This window comes from Ctenopharyngodon idella, chromosome 21 (assembly GCF_019924925.1).
Source record: "Ctenopharyngodon idella isolate HZGC_01 chromosome 21, HZGC01, whole genome shotgun sequence".
Taxonomy (NCBI): domain Eukaryota; kingdom Metazoa; phylum Chordata; class Actinopteri; order Cypriniformes; family Xenocyprididae; genus Ctenopharyngodon; species Ctenopharyngodon idella.
The window spans coordinates 16,940,397-16,960,573 of NC_067240.1; the positions used below are offsets into that span (position 1 = coordinate 16,940,397).

A 20,177-nucleotide genomic window follows, 5' to 3' on the forward strand; every position below is an offset into this window, starting at 1 on the left:
CCAGACTTCTGAATATTGTGGAAAGTGTCAGAACCCCAACAATCATTTTCCCTTACATATCCAGCCTTTTTGATATTAGTGTAGTGTATGTAAAAATACAAACGTATTTTCTTAGCCTACCAATTAGGACTTAGTAATTATTGTCAGCGTTGGGATGCGAACGCGGAAATAAAAGAGCTGTATCTAATATGCAAGCAGTGAAATTTAATCAAAATAAACTTCTAGAAACAAAAACACATAGAATAACCACAATATCGACAAGATCAGACGAAGAACAACTGTAAATCAGGACTATATAACCAATCAAAGAAACGAGAAACTGATGTCACCACTTAATCAACCATGAATAGCAACAAATGCAAAGGAAACTGAACAGGAAACAGAGACAAAGCAAATCAAAATCCAACAGAAACAGACTAAACTTGACACATATTCCTATCTCTGTCCTTTTTTTTAGTCTTTCGTTTTCCTTGTATTGAAACCAAGAATTAAAACACGTTCCATGAAAATAGGCCACGTTTATCATTACCAGCAAAGTCAATAACAAACGTATTGTTTGGTTCCAAAGATGAATTCCCCCATATATAGCTAGCTTTTACAAAATGATTTTAATTATTAATTTAAAATGAAAATTAGTGTTTTGCTTCAGTTTGTCATTCAGTATAGACCTGACAACAGTAAAGTATTTTCCCTCCACCTCTACCAGAAAATGTCCTGTCATACCTTCAGTTCTTTGATAATAAACTACAAATTTATGAATTAATATTCATACAAGCTGGTGATAATGTGTGAGGCAGGCAAGCAGTTTAAAAAAGGAGTATTCTCAAATGACCCCTTGAGTTTGAGCTGCTCTCTGGACCCCCCTAAAAAAAATACAAATTACTGTGGCGTTTAACTCTAAAATGATTCTATTTCCTTAACAAATCTGCTGTTTTCCACATCTATATATTTGATGAACAATTGCAAATAGAATCCATGACAGTTGGAGATGAGCATAATTTTTTATGTTTATTTATAATACATATAATGATGTACTGATGATGTAATTATTTTGTTCTGTGTGCCGGGAAATTGATTCTGTTTATTTGACTTGAGGTTAAACATTGACCACTGAATGTAAATAAAATCCTCTTGCTAATCCTCTATAAAGATGTCCCTCAGTCCATTTGCTTTAGTGTTTTTTTTTAATCTCAGCCGAAGAACTGGAATAAACAGCATGGAGTGTAAGCAGTGGTTGATTTGTTTAATGCTTGCAATGATATGTCCTCTTTGTGCAGGTAAGTCTTTTTTTTTGCTTAATCAAGATAAATGCATTCTGAAATTTAGAGACAAAACATCTTTCAGCATGAAAGGAATAAATTAAAATGAAGGTAATTTTAAAGACTTAGTGATGGACAGCTCACAAATAATCTAAATCGATATTTTAATATATTATATTTTCCCCCTGGAAATGAAACAGCAACAAAAGTTATTTTTTTCTTGTGACCTCCTCCATTGATCCGGTTGTTTCTACTATAGGTGCTCCATCCTCCATGTCCAAAAGAAATGGATCATGTCCCGAGGGGAATCTAAACATGACTGGAGGGAGCTTTGTTCTTTCTAAAGGCTATTCAGATGGGAGTTTTCTAAAATACATCTGTCCGGATGGATATTATCCTTCAGTTCAGTCACGTCGTTGTCAGTATGGACTCTGGACCCCAAAGACCAGCACCCGAAAAACCCCAGAGTGCAAAAGTAAGAAACAAGGCATTATCATGTGGGTGAACATGATTTCACTAAGTACAATATGTTCCTGGAGCAACATTCTAATCAACCAATCAGATTTGAAGGACAAGTTTAGATTTTATGTCAAGTTTAGACTTACAAACTGGTTTAGGTGCTTCTACATCAGTGTTATTCACCTATCATTTCCCTCAGATTTTAGGGATAAGTTAGGGGTAGGGATAGGGTTAAGAGTAAGACTACATTTTTGGACAGGAACGTTGTTCTAGGATCAACAAAATATGTTGTTAAATGTCCTACCTGGCAAAATCACCATTATTTTGTGTCATTATATCATTAATAAATGCTGGACTTGAAGCAGAGTTATTATCTGAGGCTGCTTCAAAACATCTCTTCTACAGTATATGTTTATACATGCTTTTATTCTAGAGGTCACATGTCCCAATCCTCGTGTTTTGGAGAATGGAGAGGTGACCCCATATAAAAACAGGTACTATGTAAATGACACAACCACCTACTCGTGTCATTCCGATTATAAGTTCCGTGGCTCGGCGGTCCGTGTTTGCAAGCCTAACGGGAAGTGGAATGGAAGCACACCAATTTGTGGACGTGACTGTGAGTAATCGCCATTATTTTGTAAAAACACAGCAGTTTCCATGAACTAATCGGAGTTAAAAATGCGAATTTATTTCCTGGTATAACATCTTCTTCAAGTTAAATCCATATACCAAAGTCCTTGGGTTCAGCTTAAAAAAAAAAAAAGTTGTACTGATGTGTGGTGTGTATTCTGTTGCAATTTTATCTGATGTCATGTAACACAGTTTTAGCAGAAATTTCCCTGAATCTGCCTAGATCAAATGGAGGTCCACAGATCTTCACTTCCATTTGTCTATTTGTTACCTTCTCACAGCTGATCACTGTCCTGACCCTGGCATCCCCCCTGGTAGCAGTCGAACAGGCCACATGTTTAATATTGACGACAAAGTCACGTATCGCTGTGACAGTACATTGACCTTGATTGGTTCCAAAGAGCGAGTGTGTCAGGATAGCGGCCAGTGGTCAGGGACAGAGCCACAATGTTACGGTGAGTCTTCTAATAGCTACATTGAAGTTCCAAAATGATATGCTTTGTATGGATTTGTGTTCTCAAAAATAGATTTTACTTATGAAATGTGGCTTTTCTGTATAATGCACATATAATGTTGTTGTGTAAATACTGTACAGCGCATTTCACATACGACACCACAGAGGAAGCGTCAGAAGCTTTCAGCAGTTCTCTAAAGTCAAATCTAGCAGTTTCTCAACAAGATGAAGAAGAAGGTACCTTTGTGTTTGTGTATATATATATATACACACACACACACATTCGTTTTTCATCGTCATTAATAATTGGCATGCTCAGAAAAGGAGACAATCATATCCAACACATTTAAACGTGAATGCCTTGTTCCTTCTGTCTTTAGATCAGCATGGGAAGAAAATAACTTTGGATCAGGGTGGAAAACTTGATATCTACATTGCTGTGGATGCATCTGACAGCATCGATGAGGAAGATTTTAACAAGGCAAAAAACATCATTAAAAAGCTTATAGAGCAGGTATGTCAATTGTCACATACGTTTTGGGAACACGTCCCCCGGATGTTGCTGTAGTGAAGTTGTAAGACCACTTATTTAGGCATTGTTTTAAGGCTACTGATGTAGGCAATAAAGCTTTTTTAAATCATTCTAAAAGCAGTAATTTAACTGCTGTTCATTTTGATGTTAAAGGTATAAATTCATCAGTAAAAACACCAGTATTTGAAAAGTAAGCATTACCATTGTGATGCTCTCAAGAGAGAACTTGACTTTTAACCTTCACATCCTTGTCAAAAGCCTCCAATATGAGCCTGAGCCCAAAGTATATTTCGGTTTTTATACGTACGTGAGGGTCCTTTTTTTCACATTCAATCACATTACAAACATTGAACATGACAATACGCAAGGGTCCATGTACAGTGTGCGTGACTCAAATTTCGTCACTAGAATAGTACGTGTGCAATTTGATTTTTGTTGACTTTGTATGCGCAGGTCGCACATGCACGTTGAATTTGTTTTGCACTGATCAGTTGTTCCATAATATAAGATGGCAACACTGGCCCGGGCTTTGTTTTATATTGGAAAACGAAACTAAAGAGACAACAACAACAACAGATGCCCGCAATGACAAGTGCTTATGTGAAGGGGTTATGAGACAGCCTCAATTTAGTTTAAAATGATACTAAGACATATTTATCAGACATAACTTCTGGATAAAAATAGCGCAGACACTGGACAAAGATGAATCTTTCTAGAATGCATGTGTTGACCGCCATGTGGTGATCGCCAGGGCTGGTGTTGTGCCAAATTTCGACTCCCTGCCAAATTATTACCCCCCTTCGTTGAAGTCGTTATATGATTGCCTAATCCTAACCTCAACCCTAATCCTAACCCCTCCTCCACACCTAATCCTAAACCTACCAATACTAGGGGGTAATAATTTGGCGGGGGTAGGAATTTGGCACAACTGCCGCTCTAGGCAAAACACAGTCGTGCCACCCCCACTTCACACTCAAAATTAAACAATCTTTGAGATGCATGTGAAAGACTTGCACTAAAATAAAAGAATGCACAAGCATGTTTTGGGATTTTTTTTCTTCTGCAACATAAAAAAAAAAAAAATTTCAGCACGTAACCACCGCAAATGCAAACTCCCGATGGGCCGCTGATAAATTGGGCCGGCAGTAGCCTACCACTTCGACAGGGAAAAAAAAAGACGGGCAAAAAAAGTCTCTAATTCCTTTTCAATAGCGACAGAGCGCATTTAGGCCACCCTGGTTAAAAATAATGAATGTTTTTTTTATTTTTAGCATATCCCACTTTTGTGACCTTAAACACTAGTTTTTTTTTGGGTCGACATTTTATTAAAACTTAGTTTTAGGTTTTTTAGCTTGTTTGCTGTACACCCTGTCATGTAGCAGCTCTTAGGCATTGTTCTGTCTTTTGTTATAAGTCAGAAATGACAAGACAGAAATATAGAAATATACTGGCGGAACATTTGGAATGAGCTGAATTGGAACATCCTAAGCCAGGGGTGTCCAAACTCGGTCCTGGAGGGCCACTGTACTGCACTTCCACAGCATTTATTAATCTTTGTTAATGTTAATTTCAACATTTACTAATACATTATTAAAATCTTGTTAACATTAGTTAATGCACTGTGAACTAACATGAACAAACAATGAACAACTGTACTTTCATTAACTAACGTTGACGAAGATTAGTAAATAAAGTAACAAATGGTTAGTTCATGTTAGTTAATGCATTAACTAATGTTTAACTGAACCTTATTGTAAAGTGTAATAGCAGACTTGAATAAACTTCTTTTTTGTAAGGGTAGGCACGCGCCGGCCCTGGCGATCGCGCATGCTGTCAGATGGAGTATACTTTGAAAGGCTACGCGTTCTGCTGTACACATACACTAGCGAACACGTAAAAAATCAAAGCAGTACTTTGGGCTTAAGCGTTTCAAGAGGGGAGTAGTCCACCAGAATCTACTGTATAGTTGCATTCTGCTCACTGGAACAGTCACGGTTTACAATCCAAGCAATTCCCAGAGGATAAAATCAAGTCGCACACTAAATTCAATCTTAATGAAAATCCTGTTTCACATTATAGAAGCAAAATGCATATGTTGTTTCATGTGGACTTGAATTATTTCTGTATGTGTTCATGCTTTTATCAACATCTTGCTATCTTGCTGTTCATGCTATCATTAATGCTGTTAGTCACATAACCACATTGAAATCCAGCATTTTGATTGGATAACAGACAGATTCCAACTCAGAATTCTTAATGCTCTTTCCCAAAAGATTAGTTATTACCAGGTCTCCCCAAACTATGAGATCCTGATGTTTGCTACGGACGTTACACCGATAATCTCTATGAGGGACTTTAAAAGTAATGAAGGTGCAAGAAACCTATTGCAGGTTTTTGAAAATCTGGACAATTTTAATTATGATGGTAAGTATGACTCTTATTGTATATATTGATACAGTCAGATTTATAGATGATTATTACAGAACAATGTCTCATGACAAAATAATACATTTTTGGGGTACAGCAACTTGTTACAGGGGCAATATTCTCAAAAATGACTGATAGGTATGATTGGTACTGATATATACTCTTAAGGTAATAATAGACACACTAAATTAATAATAATAATTATATACAGTGGGTATGGAAAGTATTCAGATCCCCTTAAATTTTTCACTCTTTGTTATATTGCAGCCATTTGCTAAAATCATTTAAGTTAATTTTTTTCCTCATTAATGTACACACAGCACCCCAGATTGACAGAAAAACACAGAATTGTTGACATTTTTGCAGATTTATTAAAAAAGAAAAACTGAAATATCACATGGTCCTAAGTATTCAGACCCTTTGCTGTGACACTCATATATTTAACTCAGGTGCTGTCCATTTCTTCTGATCATCCTTGAGATGGTTCTACACCTTCATTTGAGTCCAGCTGTGTTTGATTATACTGATTGGACTTGATTAGGAAAGCTACACACCTGTCTATATAAGACCTTACAGCTCACAGTGCATGTCAGAGCAAATGAGAATCATGAGGTCAAAGGAACTGCCTGAAGAGCTCAGAGACAGAATTGTGGCAAGGCACAGATCTGGCCAAGGTTACAAAAAAATTTCTGCTGCACTTAAGGTTCCTAAGAGCACAGTGGCCTCCATAATCCTTAAATGGAAGACGTTTGGGACGACCAGAACCCTTCCTAGAGCTGGCCGTCCGGCCAAACTGAGCTATCGGGGGAGAAGAGCCTTGGTGAGAGAGGTAAAGAAGAACCCAAAGATCACTGTGGCTGAGCTCCAGAGATGCAGTCGGGAGATGGGAGAAAGTCAACCATCACTGCAGCCCTCCACCACTTGGGGCTTTATGGCAGAGTGGCCCGACGGAAGCCTCTCCTCAGTGCAAGACACATGAAAAAACACCTGAAGGACTCCAAGATGGTGAGAAATAAGATTCTCTGGTCTGATGAGAACAAGATAGAACTTTTTGGCCTTAATTCTAAGCGGTATGTGTGGAGAAAACCAGGCACTGCTCATCACCTGTCCAATACATTCCCAACAGTGAAGCATGGTGGTGGCAGCATCATGCTGTGGGGGTGTTTTTCAGCTGCAGGGACAGGACGACTGGTTGCAATCGAGGGAAAGATGAATGCGGCCAAGTACAGGGATATCCTGGACGAAAACCTTATCCAGAGTGCTCAGGACCTCAGACTGGGCCGAAGGTTTACCTTCCAACAAGACAATGACCCTAAGCACACAGCTAAAATAACGAAGGAGTGGCTTCACAACAACTCTGTGACTGTTCTTGAATGGCCCAGCCAGAGCCCTGACTTAAACCCAATTGAGCATCTCTGGAGAGACCTAAAAATGGCTGTCCACCAATGTTTACCATCCAACCTGATAGAACTGGAGAGGATCTGCAAGGAGGAATGGCAGAGGATCCCCAAAAAGGGATCCGTTGCATCTTTCCTAAAAAGACTCATGGCTGTATTAGATCAAAAGGGTGCTTCTACTAAATACTGAGCAAAGGGTCTGAATACTTAGGAATATGTGATATTTCAGTTTTTCTTTTTTAATAAATCTGCAAAAATGTCAACAATTCTGTATTTTTCTGTCAATATGGGGTGCTGTGTGTACATTAATGAGGAAAAAAAAGGAACTTAAATGATTTTAGCAAATGGCTGCAATATAACAAAGAGTGAAAAATTTAAGGGGGTCTGAATACTTTCCGTACCCACTGTATATACACTGCTCAAAAAAATTAAAGGAACACTTTGAAAACACATCAGATCTCAATGTGGAAAAATATCATGCTGAAAATCTATACTGATATGGACTGGGTAATGTGTTAGGAATGAAAGGATGCCACATTGTTTGATGGAAATGAAAATTATCAACATACAGAGGACTGAATCCAAAGACACCCCAAAAATCAAAGAGAAAAAATGATGCAGCAGGCTAGTCAATTTTGCTGAAATTTCATTGCAGCAACTCGAAATGGTACTCAGTAGTTTGTATGGCCCCCACATGCTTGTATGCATGCCTGACAACGTTGGGGCATGCTCCTAATGAGACGACGGATGGTGTCCTTGGGTATTTCCTCCCAGATCTGGACCAGGGCATCACTGAGCTCCTGGAAAGTCTGAGGTGCAACCTGGCGGCGTTGGATGGACTGAAACATAATGCTCAGAGATGTTCTATTGGATTTAGGTCAGGCAAGCTTGGGGGTCATTCAATGGTATCAATTCCTTCATCCTCCAGGAACTGCCTGCATGCTCTCGCCACATGAGGCCAGGCATTGTCGAACCCAGGACCCACTGCACCAGCATAGGGTCTAACAATGGGTCCAAGAATTTCATCTCGATACCTAATGGCAGTCAGGGTGCCATTGTCTAGCCTGTAGAGGTCTGTGCGTCCCTCCATGGATATGCCTCCCCAGACCATCACTGACCCACCACAAAACAGGTCATGCTGAAAGATGTTACAGGCAGCATAACTTTCTTCACAGCTTCTCCAGACACTTTCACATCTGACACATGTGCTCAGGGTGAACCTGCTCTCATCTGTGAAAAGCACAGGGCACCAGTGGTGGAACTGCCAGTTCTAGTGTTCAATGGCAAATGCCAGTCGAGCTCCATGGTGCTGGGCAGTGAGCACAAGGCCCACTAGAGGATGTCGGGCCCTCAGGCCACCCTCATGAAGTCTGTTTCTGATTGTTTGGTCAGAGACATTCACACCAGTGCTGGAGGTCATTTTGTGGGGCTCTGGCAGTGCTCATCCTGTTCCTCCTTGCACAAAGGAGCAGATACCGGTCCTGCTGATGGGTTAAGGACCTTCTATGGCCCTGTCCAGCTCTCCTAGAGTAACTGCCTGTCTCCTGGAATCTCCTCCATGCTCTTAAGACTGTGCTGGGAGACACAGCAAACCTTCTGGCAATGGCACATATTGATGTGCCATCCTGGAGGAGTTGGACTGCCTGTGCAACCTCTGTAGAGTCCAGATATCACCTCATGCTACCAGTAGTAACACTGATTCTAGCCAAATGCAAAACTAGTAAAAAACAGTCAGAAAAGATGAGTAGGGAAAAAAAATGTCAGTGGCCTCCACCTGTAAAACCATTCCTGTTTTGGGGGTTGTCTCATTGTTGCCCATCTAGTGCACCTGTTGTTAATTTCATTAACACCAAAGCAGCTGAAACTGATTAACAACCCCCTCTGCTACTTAACTGACCTGGGGCCGTATTCACAAAACATCTTAAGGCTAAAAGTAGCTCCTAACCTGCAGATTTAGGAGAAACTCTTAAAAATAATGGGCGTGTCAGTCCTAAATTTAGGACTCCTACATTTTTTCCTCTAAGAGTATTTCACAAAGCATTTTAGCGCTAAAACTAGCACCTAAATCTGTGAAAAGTTAGGAGTAGTCAAGAGGCCTCCTAAGTCACTAAGACCAAATCACAAACAATCCTAAAATGGTTGTTGCTGGCAATCCGCCTCAGAAATCTGCCCATCTTAATTAAAAGGCAAAAATAAATATTTAATAAATAAATAAATAAGAAAATATTGTCCTTACCTGTGGCAATTGTTTTCACGAGTTCACACTTACAAATGATCGAATAGAGTAAACGAGTAAAATAAGCGTATTTGACGTGCTGTCTGAGGGGAGGCTCCAAGCTCAGAATTTAGCCCAAACCCAGAGTATTCCCTTGTATCCCAGGCTGGGTATAGCAACCAGCCGAGAGTGAGGAGTTGGGTGGCGGAGGGATGCTGAAAACTGTTGAGGTAACTATGTGAGTCGGCTGTGTATATATATGCGAGCTGATTAGATAGACCATTTGAACGTGCTCCTCCCGAACTTTGTTTATAAAACATCATTTGTCGCTTGAATTCTGCAGAGAGCTGCACATATACTTGTTTAATTAATGATATAGCCCACATTTTAAAATATTTATTTGAATATGACGTTTTTATTTTAAAATCTTTATTTGAATATGGCAACATGATACCTCGTTCTACAATATTTCTATGATTAAATCACTGACAGAGACCCCTCCCTATCAGCCAATCACTATGTGCATAGTTAGTAACTGTGTTGACATCATCCATAGCAACAAGGTCAAACCCGCCCTTTCTCTTAGCTTAAGACTTCTCTCTATTCCTTAGTAAAAGTTGGTCTCAGTAGCTTTTGTGAATAGGTTTTAAGAGAAAACTCTTAGCTAAGAACTTTTACTGCTATTTAGGAGAACTCTTAGTGGTAAGAAAATATGTTTTGTGAATACGGCCCCAGATCAATATCCCAGGAGTTTAACTGACTGACTGCTATTCTCTAATTAAAAAGTGTTCCTTTAATTTTTTTGAGCATTGTATTTATATATAGACTAACTTTAGGAAAATACATTTGTTCATTGCTGTCCCATGTGGAGTAAAAAGTGTATAAACTTTAAAAAAAAAAATCCCAATTCATGTTCTAATTTAGATTTAATACAATCACTTGCTTTTAGAATCAGAAAATGTTTCTCATTAACTTGCTGATTGTAATATTTGTCTATGGTGTTTTTGTAACAGATAAAGGTGATCGAACAGGGTACCAATATCGCCAAACTCTATTCAGCCATTTTGGGCAGCATGAAAATAGAGGAGCTCAACAATACAAGCAGCTTCCTTGAGACCCAACACATCATCATTGTGTTCACTGATGGTATTTACATACTTTTTTTTTTTTTTTTTTTTTTTTTAACATGCTTTTACTTTTCAAACCATATCTACACATGTTTGTATGTACTGTATATGTACAAAATGTCCACAAATTTCTGATGTTGTGGGGACATTTTTTTTTTTGTCTTAATGAGGAAAACAGACTATAAATCATACTAAATTCTGTTTTTTTGAAAATTTTAAAAAAATGCAGAAAGTTTCTGTGAGGGTTGTGTTTAGGGGTAGGGGTAGGGTTAGGGGCCAGTTTGTACAGTATAAAAATCATTATGTCTATGGAAAGTCCCCATAAAATATGAAATCCCAACAGATATTTTGCCATAAATTAGAGATCAAATTTGAAGCAAATATATTAACTGCAACTGACCTCATCTTCATAGGTCAAGCAAACATGGGGGGGAGTCCCATACCTAAAGTGAACCAGATCAAACATCTTGTCACCAAGAATGATCCGATGCGAGAGAAGAAACTTGGTGAGCAATGAATTTTATTAATCATATTAAATCAAATATTTTGGATTTTTTAATGTTGTCTTGCATTCACAAGCAGTATCATCAAAGACAGCAAAAACTGCACAAATTTATTTAGATATGAATGTGTCCTCTCTTTCCAGATCTTTATGTATTTGGAGTTGGAGATGATGTAAATAAAGAAGACATAAATGGCATGGTGTCAGAGAGGGACCAAGAAAAATATTTCTTTAAGCTTCCAAACTTGGACGAGGTGCAGAAGACGTTTGACAGCATGATTGGTACTGTAGTTATAATCTATCCAAAAAATTAATTTCTGTAATTATTTAAACACCCTAATGTTCACGTTTTCTGTAGCTCACAAAAAGAAAAATAACTGTCAAGCTCTAAAAAACACACAAAAATTGCAATACCACTCATATTGTTTAGAATTAGATGAATGAGTTTGGTAGTTGCTGTTCTGTTGTAATTTTTTTTAACAACTATTATTATTAACCCTTTAGTCTTCATTGTCACAGAAACTGAAGGAAGACTTTGCACTTCATGATGTCACAAATCTCACAAATGTCCTTCCTGCTTCTGTTCAATTCAAACATGGTGCCTTTAGATGTGTCATAGCAAGTTTGACTCCATTGATGGAAAATGTCATTAATTCTCATGTGTATGTGAGAGAGTGCATTAGTTTGAATATGTGGAATGGACAATGAGATTTTGTGAACATTCTTCAAAATTTCTACTTTTGTGTTCCATGAAGGAGAGAAAGACATACAGGTTTGGAACTATGTGGAGGAGAATGAGTGTTGACAGAATAAAGAACTATTGCTTTAAGCACTGACTTAAAGGGATAGTTCACCCAAAAATGAAAATTTGATGTTTATCTGCTTACCCCCAGGGCATCCAAGATGTAGGTGACTTTGTTTCTTCAGTAGAACACAAATGATGATTTTTAACTCCAACCGTTGCGGTCTGTCAGTCGTATAATGCATGTCAATGGGAACTCCATCTACAAGAGTCAAAAAAACATGCACAGACAAATCCAAATTAAACCCTGCAGCTCGCGACGACACATTGATGTCCTAAGACACAAAATGATCGGTTTGTGTGAGAAACCAAACAGTATTTATATAATTTTTTACCTCTAAAGGGCCTTGCACACCGGACGCGAAGCTCAGTGCTGCGCAGTGCCGCGACACGTCTTTAAAATTCAAACACATTGTTTTCTATGAGTGTACGCACACCGGCGGCGACATTCGGCGCCTGTCCGCGGCACCCAGCTACGACTCGGAAAGCAATAGAAAACAATGCGTTCGAATTTTAAAGACGTGTCGCGGCGCTGCACGGCGCTGAGCTTCGTGTCCGGTGTGCGAGCCCCTTAATACACCACTATGTCCAACTGCCTTGAGCATCCGGTTGGTGAGGTCTGAAAACGCGCTCTGATGACGGAAGTGATCTTTCGCGTGTATATGTCAATCAGTGCGAGCGATCACTTCCAGCATCAGAGTGCATTCAGACCTCACCAACCGGATGCTCAAAGATTTGTCTGTTCTTGTTTTTTTTTGACTCTTATAAATGAAGTTCCCATTGCCATGCATTATACGACTGACAGACCGCAACGGTTGGAATTAAAAATCATCATTTGTGTTCTACTGATGAAACAAAGTCACCTACATCTTGGATGCCCTGGGGGTAAGCAGATAAACATCAAATTTTCATTTTTGGGTAAACTATCCCTTTAAAGGATTAGTTCACTTTAAAATAAAAATTACCCCAAGCTTTACTCACCCTCAAACCATCCTAGGTGTATATGACTTTATTCTTTCTGATGAACACAATTGGAGTTATATTAATAACTATCCTGATGCATCCAAGCTTTATAATGGCAGTGAACGGGACCAACGACTATGAAGTTCAAGAAAGTGCATCCATCCATCATAAACATACTCCACACGGCTCTGGGGGGTTAATAAAGGCGTTCTGAAGCGAAGTGAAAAAAGTGAATTTTACGATAGTGAAAATTTCAAAAAAAGTGTAACTGACGCGACATCTGTTACACTTTTTTGTGAGTTGAATACAGAAGGCGGTCTGGCGTAAGCTAGTTATTTTACTTTATAACTTGTTAAATATGGATATTTTTCTTACACAAATGCATCACTTCAGAAGGCCTTTATTAACTTTATTAATATTATAAAGCTTGGATGTGTCAGGATATTTATTAATATAACTCTGATTGTGTTCATCAGAAAGAAGAAAGTCCTTGGATGGCTTGAGGGTGAGTAAAGCTTGGGGTAATTTTTATTTTAAAGTGAACTAATCCTTCAAGGAACCTCTAATTCTTATCATGTAATGAGTGATTTTTCCTATGTACCTGCTTCCTTACACAGATGAGAGCACCAGTGTAGGATTGTGTGGGATTCATCAAGACTATGACAAAGAGAATAAACGGCGTGCATATCCCTGGTTGGCGCAGATTAATGTTGCTGTAAGCATAACTTTTTTATCATATGTATATTTTTTTTATGAATTCGGCTTGACAGACAGACAGATAGATAGATAGATGTAATATATTCATGTGTATAATACTCTGCTCATTTAAAAATGAAAAAAAGAAAAAAAAAGAAACACAAGAAGAGATAAAATAGACATGCATTTTATGGCTAAAGAGATGAAGCATGACAACATCTTCTTTGTTCTTAATGTAGCGTTCTCCACAAGGTTCAAACTGCATGGGGTCATTAGTTACCTCAAGTTACATCTTGACAGCAGCTCACTGCTTTAAAGAGGGAGACACACCTGAGAAGATAACAGTTAATCTGGAAAAAGGCCCAGGTAATGTTATGTCCTGAACTGATACACCCATATTGTCAGACCAATTAATGAAGAAAAATGTGTTACAGCATAAATCTTATCAATGACATTTACTTATCCTTTTGCAGCTGCAAAAGTGAAAAAATACATACTTCATCCTAAGTATAACATCACAGCAAAACAGCATATGGGAATAAAGGAATATTACGAATTTGATGTAGCTCTTATACAGTTGAAAAAAGCTGTTAAGATGAGTGTTAATATGCGGTGAGTATGTAATGTGATGTTACTTTATTAAGAACAGTAATAATAAAATACTGAATTAATTAAAAAACATAATGTGTATTTCTGTATAGACCAATCTGTGTCCCCTGCACGAAAGAAACCAATGGAGCTCTGAAACTTTCAGACAGTGAAGGGACGTGTAGAAAACATGGTAAAGTACCAGATAAGATATCTGCCAGACATGCTGCATGACATAAATATTAGATACATATCAGAAAGTATGAAAGATTAATTAAATGTAGATGTATTTAACATGTGACACTGCTTATACAATGAAACATACCAAACATAAAATGTCATACATTTTTCTCCATGCATTTGTTACAGAGGAATTACTAATGAGCAACGAACTTGTGGAAGCTGCTTTTACGTCTCAAATGGAGCCCACTACTGATGCACCACGAAAAATACGAAACATCACAATCAAGCGTGGAAAATATGTAATGATTTTAGTTTTATTTCTAATCTGATGTGTAGTTTGAAATTTAAAAGTAGCTTAAAGAATTCTCCAGTGCATTATGAGTCATCAGTTTTTCCAAGATTGTATACCTAGAAGAGAGAGTAATATATTTTCTAAAAGCAAATTTTGTCAAGGTTTACAATTACACAAGAATATGAACAAACTAAAAGCAACAAAACTTAAACTTTGATTTTATGGAGCCTTTAAAATGTCACAACGTTCATATGCTAGCACTTGAATCTCCAACATGTTCTCCAACCAATACGCCTATATAGGTCGTTTTTCACTTCCCTGAAATACGACTCGTTAATAAAAAAATGAGTTTTGCTAAATGGAAATAGAGTACCTCAGGGATGACGTGTTTTTGTAGCCAAAACCCGGAAGTGAGTTAGCATTTTAGGACTTCCAGTTCCATTGCCCCGAAGTCAATGTTTTTTTTTTTAATGGGTTTTTGCTAAATCGCCTGAAATAAGGTCTGTGGTTAACAAAGCCTCTAAATATTTTGATCTATGACATAAAACACACCAGTTATAACCTGCTTGTTATTTTTTTTAAACCTTTATTGTGTCTTAAAAACGGCGGTTGCTAACAAATTGCTAAAAGTGACTACTTCCTTTGGCGGGGACTTTAGACGTCATCATGACAAACAGGACATTTGGACAGCATTTCTCATGAAAAAGTGGATAAGTATTCATACACAGCGAGCATGTTTTTAAATAAAGTTGTTTTCTAAATAAAGTTTGAGGAAGCTTGGTGGTGGTGACGCTGATCCACGACCATGGTGTGCTGTAGTCCGTTTATAGCCTACTGTTAGCTTTTTATATCTGACGACTTTAATTAGGCTTCAGAATGTATAAATGTTGTGTTAACTTGTAAAGATTATCTTGATAGACAAAACGTGTAAGTGTCATAACCCTTTGTTAAACACAGAGCTTATTTTTTGCAATTTTCCAAAAGTCTATGGGAAAAATGCATAGGCTTTGGATCGAGGGAACCCGTGCGCCGCTAACTTCCGGGTTGGCCTACAAAAACACGTCATCCCTGAGGTACTCTATAGGACAAATGGTGTAAAAAGTCCACACATTGCATTTAAATGAACACGCATTTTGATTGGTAACGACAGTTATACGTCATTTCATGACGACAGATGTAACACAACACTGTCGTTATTTTTACGCCAGCTAGAGGGCGCATGACTTTAAAACGTAAATATAGGTTGTAATAAGGTGGTTGAAAAATGACCTATAGGGTCGTTTTTTTGGAGGACAGTCTCAAAAAAAAAAAAAAAAAATCCACAACAATCTAAGAACTTTTCTTGGTATGCTTATTCTTCAGTGGGATGCTTGTGTTGAAGATGCAAAAAAAGCAGAAGGAATCAACGTAACAAACGCAAAGGACGTAGTTACAGACAGTTTTCTGTGCAGTGGTGGTACTGAACCAAAAACAGATAATGTTGCCTGCAAAGGTATGTTTGATTTTTGCCATTGTGACAGCAGCTTATATTTGGCTCTAATCCACCATTTAGGTCATAACATTTGTTGATAACTTTTTAATCATTAGACATCTGAAATTAATTTATATAATTCTTATATAGATCTTTGTGTCTGCATGTCATTTTGTAATAGGTGAATCAGGTGGGGCCACTTACGTGAATAAAAAAGGTCGACTGATTCAGGTGAGATTTCCACTTCCTTTTGTAAACAGTATTGGTGAAGTGGCTCATATAAAATGGCTCTTCAGGGAGGGGACATCATTAAAAGGGGCATGCCAAACAAAGTGAACACCTTTATGAAGGGCTCTTCCACAAGTCCGTTAGCAAGCGGGAACATGCCATGCTCTCTTCACGGAAGTAATTTTATTTTACCATTTATAGTCATGTGACCATATGGTCCAGTTCTTGCAGTTAATTTTAAAGCTAAATGGCAGGAGAGTCTGAGTTAATGTATAAACAGAATAATTCAAGTTGTTTTGTTTCGTTGTGATATATTGCACACATTTTTGTTATGCATTTCATATGAAGTTACATATAGGTAAGAAATATGTTTAATAGTAGAACCATATAGTGGACTTCAACGGCTACCAATGGGTTGAAGGTCCAAATTGCAGTTTTTTTTTTAATGCAGCTTCAAAGGGCTCTACACAATCCCAGATGAGGAGGTCTTAACTAGTGAAACAAATGGTCATTTTCTAAAAAAAAAATAAAAATTGATATACTTTTTAACCACAAATGCTCATCTTGCACTAGCTCTGCGATGCACCATGCATTACGTAATTACATTGGAAAGGTCATGCGTGACGTAGGCGGAAGTACCGAGCAAGTGTTTACAAAGCAAACGTGCAAAGACTAAGTCAAACGGCCTTTACAAAAAAAAAAAAAGGTAAAACAATGATGTTAGACGATTTTGAAGTTGGAGGAGAAAATGAGATGGAGTTTTTCGCCCTACCGTGGTACTTCAGCCAATGTCACGCGTGACTTTTCCAACGTGGCACATCGCAGAGCTAGTGCAAGACGAGCATTTGTGGTTAAAAAGTATAGGAAAGTATAGGAAACTCTCACACATACACACACATAAAAATCATAGGGATTTTCACTTCCAATTGGAATTTGCCTAAAGTGTGTTTCAGGGTAAATTTAAGGATTAATTTGAGAGAAGATGAATGTAACACTTAGTCCAACTGAAGGCAAGTTGATGAACCCATGTGTGGTTTATTGAAACTAAGTGACAAACAAAGCAATTACTTGACTTGGACATAAGCAGACTTAATGGTAGTGATGGGACGGTTGATACTGGGGCTCCGATGCTCCTACGCAGTTTTCAAAGCACTACTGTATCACACACTTTACCGATGCTTGTATCGAAATGACAATACCACGTGATTGATGACGTTTGAAGCTTCGAACTTCATGCAGTATCGGAAAGGCGGGACAGCTGGTTTGAAAAAATTGGCACTTCACCTGATGCATAAAAGGAAAATGAATTTAATCATGTTTTATTGCTGGGGTCTCGGAGACCCCGAACAGAAACTCATCCAAAATATTTTTTCAACTACTCACGTCAATTATGATCACATCATTGTATATTTTATATTATTTATCAATATGTGAATCCGTTGACCAGGCTACACATGACACGAGTTGTGGTCTCATTGTCACAAATTAATTTAGATGAGATGATCCAAGACAAGAGTGATTCCGTATGTAACGGACTTCCGACTTTTTGTTTGGTCACATGCTTTTTCAAACCGTAGATCTGCTCCGCGATGATTTAGATATGGTGCAGAAAACAAGTCTGACCACCAGATGTCGCTAATGCGCACTGTGTTAAAAGCTTCGAGTAATGAACCATTTTTCGGCACAATTTGATGAAAGCCTCAAATGCTTCAGAAAGCCTCGGTTTCCCATCACTACTTAATGGTGAGCAGACTTGACTTGACTTGACTTGACATGACTTGACACACACACACACACACACAGGTCTGAAATATATTGTTCGCTGCAAACATGATTATCTTAAATTTATTAATTATTAATTTACTATTAATAAATGTGTAAAGTTGCATAAAATGGAAATACTCAATAAAGTAGGCTAACTACATTACCTCAGATGGTTGAATGGTTAGATTCCACAACTGGTAAAATAAAACATATATAAGACAATACAACATTTACAGTAGGAGCCATGCAATTTACTGGTGACTTAATTTAAAAAACTGTTCTATTGCGCTTCTGATTTGGCAGTGAAATTCGCCGATTTTGGGTGTGTAAGATGTGAAGGATTCTATGGTCCAGTTAGTATTTTCACCCCATAATGGCAGCCGCGCTACCGGAGCGCCATCTAGTGGCTGTTGCCCAAAAAGTATCAAGAGTCGCCTCTTGGGTTCTATACTCTTTGTTCAAACGTCAACAAGAGGCGGGATTTATCCCACAAACCAATCATAACCAATTACATCCAATCAAAGCGCGATGGAGACATTGCCTCCTCTCACGTGACTTTCCCCCATTCATTTTCAATTAACCCCCACAAAACCCACAGCACGCCGGGGGTCTAATGGTTTTCTATGAGTGGAAAGGGAGGCAAGACTCCTGCTGTAACTTTACCTGCGGGTGTCGCTGTTGGGCAGTGTTCCTTAAGAAATACGAGTGACTTGCACTCTTTTTACTGTCATAATTTGTAATATTTGTGTTATTTTATATGTAATATGGATTACTTTCTCATCCTATTTTTTGAGGAGGCACTGCCTCCCTTGCCTCCTCGGAGGGAACGCCCCTGACACACACACACACACACACACACACACACAAAAAACACTCACCAACAGCAAGGTTACATAAATCCAATACACGACAAAGTAACGTGGAAAACAATGGCTTTAAATACATGAACACATGGGGAACACATGACTAAGACAAACAATGGGCAAGTGACACAAGGAACAAGGAAACCAATGAGCAAACAGAACTCAGAAGCACATGACCATAAACAACCAATCAGCACATGACGCATGACACAAACAAGAAACATGAATCAAACTACAAAATGACATGAAACAAGAACATGAAACAAAACTATACATTACAATGAGAAATAGGAACCTTTTTTTAATATCTGTAAAATCTTTGATAGGTTGGTGTCGTAAGCTGGGGAGTGAAGGACCTCTGCACAAAAGCAAAACCGGACCCCCTTTCACAAGCAGGAACCAGAGATTACCATATAAATCTTTTCAGTGAGAAGATACAGTCATTCTTTAAAGAGCACCTAGGAAATGACACTATAGGTCACCCTCTATCGTTCTTCTGATTGTTTTAGCAGACTGAAACTGTGTGAGTGCAACTTGATAAAACACTTTCATTCATTTTCATTGACACAGTATATTAAGACCATTTTAAGTCAAATAGCCAGTCTTTGTTAAAAATGAATCCAGCTTATTATCAAATGTCTTTCATGTGTTATTCATTTAATTTTATGTTGATGTTATGTTTATGTTTGTGCGATACTATCTGTATGTCCAACCAATGGCGGGCAGGGGAGTGTCATTATTTTTGACAATTTTGTCTGTAGTGCAGAAATTGTGCACTCCGAATGGAATTACAAAATAATGACCACTGACACAGAAGTATATTTTTAAACACAGTGCCACAGTGTTTTCAGGCATTTTTACAAGTTCAAATAAAACATCACTCATTTATAAGCTTTTTCCTCATAGAGAACAACAACAACAGCAACAATAAAAAAAGGTCTCCTGTGGCCTGTTGCACAAAGCCGGTTTCAGTTGCTACCCAGGTAAGTTCAAGATTAGTTTGAGCAAACTCTGGTTTTTCGGGCTCATGAAGGTGGATCGGTTTTTAGCGGGGTTCATTGCTATGGTAACTTACGCTTCACGGCTAACCTGCTCTGGAGAAGGTTTTATCCTGAGTTAGAGATCACAAACTCAAACTCGACCAATCAGCTGTGAGTAAAGTGACATGTATCTGATGCAATAAAGCCACTCCCCCTGTATCTCTCGCTCCAAATTAAATCAGTTTATAGTGAAAACATTTTAGAGACAAAATTGCTCAGCATTTGCTGTTAATTATTCATTATATTTATATTAAATAAATTAAAATTATGAATAATTTATGA

At 38.1% G+C, this 20,177-nt stretch overlaps 1 protein-coding gene across 1 annotated transcript; it reads left to right on the forward strand.

Annotated features, from left to right (window-relative positions):
- Positions 1-1,115: 1,115 nt before the first annotated feature.
- cfb (complement factor B) lies at positions 1,116-19,746 on the forward strand. Its single transcript, XM_051876581.1, is given in 19 exon segments — positions 1,116-1,277; positions 1,519-1,734; positions 2,152-2,337; positions 2,633-2,806; positions 2,947-3,042; positions 3,186-3,319; positions 5,611-5,761; positions 10,390-10,406; positions 10,408-10,522; positions 10,917-11,009; positions 11,150-11,287; positions 13,388-13,485; positions 13,706-13,832; positions 13,940-14,078; positions 14,168-14,247; positions 14,424-14,536; positions 15,892-16,021; positions 16,182-16,231; positions 19,182-19,746. Coding segments are annotated over 19 exon segments (2,358 nt in total). The 5' UTR covers positions 1,116-1,150; the 3' UTR covers positions 19,356-19,746.
- Positions 19,747-20,177: the final 431 nt, after the last annotated feature.